This window comes from Falco naumanni, chromosome 2 (genome assembly GCF_017639655.2).
Source record: "Falco naumanni isolate bFalNau1 chromosome 2, bFalNau1.pat, whole genome shotgun sequence".
Classification (NCBI taxonomy): Eukaryota; Metazoa; Chordata; class Aves; order Falconiformes; family Falconidae; genus Falco; species Falco naumanni.
The window spans coordinates 118,566,844-118,576,241 of NC_054055.1; the positions used below are offsets into that span (position 1 = coordinate 118,566,844).

The 9,398-nt window shown below is 43.3% G+C and overlaps 1 protein-coding gene across 3 annotated transcripts; it reads right to left on the reverse strand.

The window, feature by feature from the left end:
* Window positions 1–267: 267 nt before the first annotated feature.
* ABHD10 (abhydrolase domain containing 10, depalmitoylase) lies at window positions 268–8,083 on the reverse strand. Of its 3 annotated transcripts, none has more exons than XM_040583064.1 (5): window positions 7,935–8,083; window positions 4,111–4,294; window positions 3,181–3,292; window positions 2,208–2,345; window positions 268–1,115 (listed from the first exon to the last, which is right to left on the reverse strand). In XM_040583064.1, exons 1-5 carry the CDS (start codon window positions 8,062–8,064, stop codon window positions 774–776), a joined length of 906 nt encoding a protein of 301 aa, XP_040438998.1. In that variant the 5' UTR covers window positions 8,065–8,083; the 3' UTR covers window positions 268–773. The 3 variants fall into 3 exon arrangements, with proteins under 3 accessions (XP_040438998.1, XP_040438999.1, XP_040439000.1); XM_040583065.1 differs by having other exon boundaries at window positions 4,111–7,163; window positions 7,935–8,057; XM_040583066.1 differs by lacking the exon at window positions 7,935–8,083 and adding an exon at window positions 6,976–7,134.
* Between the last annotated feature and the right edge of the window lie 1,315 nt (window positions 8,084–9,398).

Genomic DNA, 9,398 nt, shown 5'->3' on the forward strand with positions numbered 1-9,398 from the left:
AAGAAGTTCCTATAAAAGAGAGTCACTGTATTGATTCAGTTTCAGTTTCCACCAAGATTATATATTGTTCTCTAAATTGTAGGCCCACAACTTATCTGTTACAAAAAGGTATCCTGCAGAAGAGGACATAAACCCTACGGATAAACATAGATAGAAGAGCTCCCCGGCATCCTTTGAGGTTAAGTTCTTCTTTATGTAGTAACCCAAGCACACCATCAGGGTGTGCCTTTCACTTTTCAATTTTAACAGTACTTAGGAACAGCATAATAATTTATCTGAAATCTGTTTATTATGCTTCATGGTATTCACTATTTCTAAGAACAATAACTTCAGTAAACATTCGAGTTGTACTTTGCCTTGCACGGATTGTTTCAGACATAAGATACAAGAATGTTACAGCAAAATGACAATACTGAGGAGTTGTCAAAGACACGGGAAATTGAAGGTTTACTGTACAGGCCAATAGTAATGAAAACGAATCAACGTTTCAGTACAAAAGTGTAGGAAGCTTGCAAAAAAAAGGTTTAAATGAGGAAGGAGAGGTTCTGAACACAACAGCAGCACTCCTTCACATTTTGGATCATCTGGGCAAATGCAGCATTAATAAAATACCTGTATTTACAAAACAGAGGTAAGGAAACAGTAGATAAAGCTCAGTTCCTACTGTGATAGTCACAGGCCTGGCATCTTGCTATTTCTGCTACTCATTGGTTTCTACTACTCATGGAAAAGAGTCAGGTGTAGAGTTCAAGCACTTAATGCTACTCTGCAGCTTATGTTAGTGTTGCCAGCTTGTCAATTAAATCATCAACAGTATTCACAAGAAGTTTTGTATCCTCCTTCTCACTCATCCGATGTTGTCCAGTTTTGCGGAGGATGACATCCACATCTTTGCTCAAAACACGCTCTGCAACTTGCATAGAGATCTGCCAAGGGACAACATCATCCTTCATGCCATGAATAAGTCGTACGGGACAGGTTATAGGAATAGGACTATTTAGCACACAGTGATTTTCTGCTTCTCTGATAAAGTCATATGTCAAGGAGTAATATCCTTCCTCATTATGCTTGGTTGGAAACTTCCATTCACCTTTTTCTTCAATTTCTTTTTGTGCCTGTAAAAAAAAAAAAAAAAAAAAAAAGAGCAAAGAATAGACATGACTGATGTTAAAGAGTTTAGAATGCCTCAACTTATTCCTGTTTTAAATGCAGTAAAATTTCCCCAGGTGTAAAATTTCACTTTTTTCATTTTTATTAGCAGACAAGGTATATTCCGGTTTGCCTTCCAGCAGCTGAGAAGACAAATCCCCTACCATGTCACAAAAGCTATTCTGCACATCTCTCCTGCATATTAATCCAGTTACGATTCATCAGTGAAATTAAGTTTCTGAGCCAGAATCTATCAGAAAGAAAAAGATGTACAGCCACCAAGAACAGCAGGCCTTTTTGGCTTCAATCAGTTCACTGAACCTCAAACAAGGAGAATCCTAGGAAAAAGGAATTGTCCAGTGATCAGTCTTTTCTGACTTTGCCACAACAACTGCCTAAATGCTGTACTTCCAGAATCTTACCTTAGCCTTAAGTAGTAACTACTGACACTACGAAATGCTTTAGAAAAAAAAAACCAAAACAAACAAAAAGCAGGAAAATATTTTAATTATTCTAAAGTATGAGTTATTTATTGCCATATTCTTTTGTCACATTACAACACCTGATTTACTTTCCTGAAGACTGGATATTATCATCAAGGAAGTAACTCGGGAGAATTCCCACCACCTAAACCTTACAGTCTTTAAAATACACTGATCTTAGAATTCCCTTTCTTCTACACACACAACCTGCCTCAGATTCATCTCGTCCAATGTAATCTCAATTACTTTAGCAGCTACTTCTCTGTTCTTGAAAGTGCAAGGACCCAGTCTGAATGCAAATACAAGGTATTCAACACTGAAATCTAACGGACTGCCAACAGCAGGGATCTGACTTCACATCCTATATGCCACTAATATAAACACATTCTAGTTAGTGTGCACCCTAGCTTCACACTAGAAGCAGAGTATTTTGCAGACTTTTAGACTGAGCTTACCTTCACCACAAACACAGAAAACTTACTAGAAGACGTGCAGGAAAAGTACAGCTTGAACAACAGTTTCTTAAACACTTGAGAGGTTTTTCAGATGGCACAAAAGCCAGGCATCAACATTTACCTCAATGGAAAGCTTCTTAAAAGTTGCTACAAGATGGTCTGCTGCTACAGCTACTCCAACTAGAGCAGCTACTTTATCTGGGCGTGCTATTGCAGCGTGAAGCATCAGCCATCCACCCAAGCTAGAGCCAACCAGAATCTGAAAAGGACAGAAAATAAGATATTATTTTACAGGAAATGGCTACTTTTTTTTTTTTTTTTTTTTTTTTTTTTACAAAGTATCAGTTTTCATTTTGTTTAACTAAAACCTTGGGCATAATCCTGCTGTCCTTACCCAGGCAGAACTGCTGTCACCTCCAGTAGAAATTTTGCCTGAGTAAGCACCATAGGATCTGGTATTTTATTATTCTTTTTGTTTGGCATGGCTGGTTATTGCTGTCTGAGACTGAAACACTGTAAACAAAATAAGAGTTGAAACAATTCAGTATCATGTGTGTATTTTATGTTTCCTTCTTAAAATAAACGCACATGGTAAATGCTCAGTGCAGTCAGAGGTCAATACAAGCAATTCATAACGATTCTTTTTTTTTTTTTTAAAGCCATTTTATCATCTAGAGTATCTTAACTTGTAACATTCCTGCAAATCCTTTAACTAATGCATCAGCACAGAACAGTGACACACTTTTTCAGGAAGATGGCTATGCTGCCCTCTAACAGTTCCCTGTTCCCTGTCAGGTGGACCCTCCACCATGAGGCTTTCTCAGATTCCCTGGGACGACAGACTCGCTCCGAGCAGGACACACTAACAAATGACCTCCAGGAGGTCCTATCAACCCATGTTTCCCAGATTTTGTGATCTACCAGCTTGCAAAAGTGGTCCTACGAATACAACCTCTCAAATGATTCAGTGCGAAAGTCAGCAGGTGTCAATTGTGAAATAAAAGCTACTGTTGGCCAGAGGTATTACGGCATACTTTTGATTAATGTTCTACCTTGAGACAAAAAGCATTCTATATGTAAAAATAAAATATAACCTGTGGTCCATCTGTAAGTTCATCCAGTATAGACAGAACATCTTTTCTCCACTTCCCAACTGTACACTCCTCAAATTTACCATCTGAACTTCCACATCCTGTATAGTCAAATCTGAAAAAGTAACCATCAGAATGAAAGTCACAGTACTGTCTACAGCAACACAGATGATAACCACACAGTACCATTTAACTGAATTAAACAGGGGACAAGATAGCGTCCTGAGTAATTTCTTACTTGGTCCTGCATATCACTAGCACCAGAAATCACACGAGAAGAGGTTTAAGCACAACATATACAATTAAGTGATGCAGCCTTCTCTTATCATTTGATATAACAATGTCCAAATTTATCACCTTATTTCCCAGAAAAAGAATTTCCCTTACAGACAAAAAAAAAAAAAAAAAAAAAAAAAATCCAAATACTTCGGTTTTAAAGGTATTTTTCAAATGTACAAACACTCTTTCAAACACTAAACCCAAATACAAAGACTTAGCAAACTCAACATTCAACCTAGTCTATCAAAGGAGACGATCACTAAGCATGTGCATGCTTTCCTAAAACCACAGAAGGCACTGGGTAACTTAAAAAGATTTGACAGTTAAGAAGCGCGCTTACAGTGGTAACTTAAAAAATTATAACTCCAGGTCCTTTCTTTCCTATTTTTGTGCCTGTAGCCTTAATGTGGCACTGGCTAGACTATAGCAATTTATTGAAGAATTTCCTGAATTACTTTCAGAATACCTTCTCATTCACCTCAGTCTCGCCACAGACTGAAATCCTGCATCTGAAATGGAAGGACACTTCTTTGCTTGTGTACAGCACAGCATACATTCCAATCCAAATCTAAAGTTTACGTATTTCTGTTAAAGCCCCTCCCCCCAACCCCTGCCACTAGTTTCATTTTCTGAAGCATAATGCCCTGAATGTACCTGACGAAGGCATGACCTAGAGAGTTGCAGAAATCTTCAAGGGCAGTTGCTTTCTGACCATTCATATTTGAATTCAAGCCTGGAAGGAAAATAACCCCTGGATTCCTGCCTTTTAGCTTATGATAAGCAAGACTTGGTCGATCTGGTCGAGCAAGAAAGCTGACTGATGATTTCAGCCTGCAAACTAATAAAAAGAGCTATTTAGTATAATCATCATGATAAACTTGGCAGAAATACTAATATATTATAAAAGCAGGATTCAGGAAACACGGGTATATTATGTGAAAAGAAGATACTCTGGCTCAAGAGAACAGATAAAAGTATCTCCTATATTCTTTACTTCTTTAACTAGTATTGATCAATCTAAAAGAGAAAGCTGATTGTGATTCATTCTCAAATCATTAAATGCCAACCTTGTAAGGAGTTCACTGAGCAGTTAGCAAAGTGGTTGACCGAAGCCAAATGCTAGCATTTCCTACACTTCATTTGATTTCACGTGTTACACCATTGTGAATATATGTGTACTCATTTCACAGAAACAGTTAAGATGTTTTTTTATCTGCTTAGTTTAACTTTTAATTCGTCCTTTTTGGGTTTTTTTCCAGACTGAATTGCAAAAAAATATAATTTGGGGACTAAAATACTCTGTGCAATGGTAAGTTTACAAGTACATAGGGTGACAAATTTTTGATGGAAATCAAAACCAAAGGAAAAACCCACATCTGCATCAAAACGCCAGATCCACAAGATCTATGATGATGTACAATGGGGAAGTTCAAAGTAGGAAGAGAGAAAGAATCTTGTGACTATCTTTTTCAACATAAAGAACATAAAACATTTGCATTGTTTAAACCCAAATGAAATAAGTAACATCTAGCCTTTCTCATCATATTATCAACAGCTATTTCTGTTTAAGTTAAAGATTATTGCCAGGAACACTGAAAAAGAGGCTGATTTTAATACTGTGCAATCTTAACGTCTGTCTTTTTCTCGGGTATGAAGCACAGAAGGTAAAACACAAAATAAAGCTACATTTTCTGTAAAAATTGAGCAATACATTAAACACATCCCATTAGAAGAAACAGAGCTGACCACTGCAGAACTATGATTTTCTTATGCATCTTCAAAAAAGGCACAGATATGCCATTACATGGTTTGGTGTATTCTTGCTGGAGAGGTTACATTATTCCAGTACTCAGATGGTTTTGTTTATCTAGAATGAAAGAGCACTTAGCAAACCTAAATGTTCTACAAATATTGAAAAAATGAAAGATCATTTAGCGCAACACCTGTGAAAGTGACCTGCAACATACTACACGACAGAGAAGCTTCCCTACCAGCATAAAAAAATAATTTTTGTTTTGTTTTCGTTCAAAATAACAAACCAGACATCTTTGGAAAGCAAACACTAGGTTGGAGTGTTATTCATATTAATAGCCTTAAAAAAATAAATCAGTTGGCTTCAAACAAGGGAAAAAGATTAACAAAGGAAATTCTAACTAATTAATAGCTATGCTGCATCTCAACAGCTGCTACAGAATTTCATCTAAGTTTAGCAACCAATTGTACCTCTGCTGTGGGTGAGGGCAAGTGATTTGTGGAGAAGTGTTAGGGAGACTTTAATCGACTCTATTATCCCACTCAGCAAGATAATCTGTTACATGAAAGCTTGGTTGAGACGACTAAGACTTTGATACTCTTAATTCTTAAATTAGAAGATGACTGTTCCTCAACAGAAGGGTACAAAACCTATGCAACCCTAAATAATACATCAGGGCCTCCTAGTGATGTAATAACTGGATCAACACTGCAAGAACAGGCCATGACAGTATCACAGTACTTAACCAACCTGCTGCTATGAGTTCTCTCGAAGCTTTCTCGCTATCAGAGAGATTACATTAAAGGGGTTGGTTTGGTTTTACACTTGTATGTACATGAGTAAATACGGATGTGTAACAGATGCAGGATGCAGCCAGTATCCAGCACTTTCCTACAGTCCAACATAAATTACACCATTTAAACTACAGATTAAAACTATTAAATCTTTCCTGAAATAATGGGACAGTTCTTTTTCCTATTGATGCATCAATTATTATAAAGGAGAATAAGCGCCGCAGTAAAGATATATTTACTCAGACGTATCCACACGATGGCTTTTGGTTTGTGTGTCTCTCTCAGTAAGGCAGTCACTTCTTCACCTGCCAGTAACAGAGGACACGCACCAAGAAGTGCTATGCTTGACAGAAAAAGAATTAGGATTATTCTTCCCCTTTGCCCTGATAACCATCTCCGAAGTCACTAGTTTTCCATCCTTCAGCACTTTAGAAGTGCCCTCAACTGGTTTGACACTGGGCAGGGTTTAAACTCCAGCTACTAGACACAAACATTAAGCTATTTCACAAATTAGCATCCCGCTTTTAACAAGTTACTGTAAGTGCACCAGCAGCAATCCTAACCCGAATCATGCAAAACCCTACAGCAGCCACGCCAGCCAAGCCAGAAACAAGCTTCACTGGAATCACGCTCGCAGGCTTCCCTTTAGGCAGACAAGATCAATAACTAAGCAGCTACCTCGTAACTTGTCATCTTTTTCTTTCAGTGAAAGACCTTGGCAAGAGCAGGGAAGCACTTCTGAAAGGTGTGAGCTGGTACTCAGTATTTATAAAAGTTACAGACAGAAGGAACTAGCTATAGGAAGACCACAGGACCCATGCTTGGTGCTATGGAATTCTCTTCATATCAGAATCACTGTGCGATTTTAATTGTGTTATGACCAAGCGAAACCGTGACTGAGCCCAGTGCTACATGTCAAAGCCAAAGAAATCAGCCAGCCAGCTTCGGGAATGCTCCCGCACTGTGACCTACCCGCTGTCAACAGTGGCAGGTGAATGCAGCTCTGGTAGATCGTGGACTCAGTATTGTCCAAACCCCGTCTGACGCAGTCACCTACACTACAGCAGTAAGAAGGCCACCAGCTCCGCTGGCTGCTTAGCCCAGTCTCACAGCACCTACCAGCACACTCAGTAACCAGCTATTCTGAGCGGAATATCACTCTAAACATAGAGAAAGAAAGAAAAAACATCAACAAAACCCCCACTGTATTCATGGGTTTATGCAGACAAAAACCGTGCACCCTTAACGGCAAGTTTTACTCACACCTACACCGAGCAGCCTCAGACAGAAGTTCATTCCCTCAACAAGAACAGCTGTCTGGCAAATTTAATGCCATGAAAAACTCAACGCGTCAGACAAGCACTGCGTCTGCAATAGCAAGGGGGGGACACGCTGTTTGGGCAGCGGATCATCTCACACGAAGGTGGAAGCCAGCAAAGCTGCTCAGGTGCCTGGTGACGGAGCCTCCCACGCAGGCATGTCCCACACCGGGCCCGCCGCCTCCCGTTCCCTACGGCTCCGAGAGCAGCAGCGGCGGCCGGAGCTTCCGGCGAGCCGGACACAGGCGGGCAGGCCGCTGCCCTGCGGACGGCACGGGCCTGGGCTGCCCCGGCACCGTACCCCCGCCCGGCAGGGGAGGCAAAGCCTGTCACAAACCGCGTCCCCCGGGAGCAGCGGGGCGTGACACCCCCACCCCGCCCCAGGGGACGCGCCGCGGCCCTCCCCCACCGAGGCGGCGCTGAGGGGCGCCGCGGGGCGTCCCCCCGGGGCGGCCGGCCCCGCCGACGGCAAACACGCGTCCCCACGGCCAGGACGCGCACGGGTGTCCCGTGTCCCCTGCCCCCTGCCTGCCACCCCCTCATCCCCCAGGCTCGCCAGAGGAGGCGCGACGCCGAAGCGCCAGCAGACGTGACCCAGAACCATTCCCTTACCCGGCGGCCCCACAGCCGCCCTCAGCGGCGACAGCAATATCACCGTGGCCGAGGCGCGGCGGCGGCCGCCCCGCACCGAGCCCCGCACCGAGCCCCGCACCAAGCCCCGCAGCGCGCCCGCCGCCGCCATGGCCGCTGCCCCGCGCCCCCCGCGGCGGCCGCTCTACCCGCGCACGCGCCGCGCGGCCTCCCGCCCCCGGCCGGGCGCGCAGGCGCCGCTGAGGGCGCGGCGGGCGGCGGCGGCGGGCGGGGGGCGCTGGGGCCGCGCCCTGGGGGCGTTCGGTGGTGCGAGAAAATTCGGTGAAAACCCTGACACGCTGTAGGCAGGAGTTACACAGGTAACAGGGGCCATCAACACAGGCGCTAGAGCTGTCCCGCTCGGCACTCCAAAAGGAACAGCTGGTACAGATGGAGATGAGCTCCCCGAGAACGTAAATCAGTAGCTGATAGAAAGCTTAGAAATAACTAGATTAATAGAATATGGAAAAAGTAGAATAATTAAAACTCTCATTGTATGTACAAAGAGGAGCTTCACCGTGTAACTTCGTAAATGAGGCCGGGTCCTGGGGCCCTTGGCACTGCTAAGGTGAACCTGGGATGCTCTGTGCGCTGATCAGAGGACACCGGTATGCGAACGTCTGTGCCTTGAGATAGGAAAACTGGATCTGTCCTGTTTTTCGGTTTGGAAGAAACTCCAGACACGACTGAGTCTGCATGAAGAGTGAAGGTGAAAAGTTCAGAGCAAGGGAGACTACTAAGCCTTCATCCCCACATCCCCCACGACCACCACCAGGAGACAGTGGCCAAGCGGGAGGGAACTTATGTTAACGACTTCTCGGTAGACTAGTTATCCTAACCCAACCTATTCTCGGGCAGCTACTGAATATGTATGAATGTATTCTTTAAATCACACATGCAGAAAGAAGTCGGGCAGCAAGTGCTTTTGGAATTATCCACCCTGATGCCCACCGGTGAATTAAATATACCTGCTTTATAACCTATCCTGAGTTACAAAGTTTTAATTCCACACGTCATTGTGAGGTAGAAAACTAAAATTTTGTGAAAAACACTTAATGAGCTTTCCCTTGGTGCATGTATTATGGGGGGGACCTTCCTTGGAGGCTTCTTTGCCAGTCAAAAACCCCGTTCCTCAGGTTGCCTGTATGTATATGGGTATAAACTGCTGTGAAGCATACATTTTGTAATATGTGTATTACCTAATATAATGCATGTAATTATCTGGCCCTTACAGACAGCCAGAAGGGACATTTCAAAATGCACTGTCCTTCCTTCAGTCACCTCCCCAGCGGCGTCAGGCCTTGGCTGTTTGTGGCCTGCAGGCCCTTTGAACCGGCTCACACCTCCTCCCCACCGCTGCTCGGCCTTGCTGTGGGTGCTGCAGCCCAAGCACGGCCATGGGCTGTGCCTTCTCGTGGCAGCCACCCAGAAAGGAAGGAAATAATG

Bases quoted from the DNA above. Each gene is read 5' to 3' on its own strand.
- ABHD10 (XM_040583064.1), bottom strand. From the start codon at position 8,064: ATGGCGGCGGCGGGCGCGCTGCGGGGCTTGGTGCGGGGCTCGGTGCGG. The intron at 2,346-3,180 runs GTTATATTTTAT...TGTCCTTTTCAG, and splicing joins AACTTACAGATGGACCACAG to ATTCTGGTTGGCTCTAGCTT. The intron at 1,116-2,207 runs GTAAATGTTGAT...TTTTTTTTACAG, and splicing joins TTAAGAAGCTTTCCATTGAG to GCACAAAAAGAAATTGAAGA.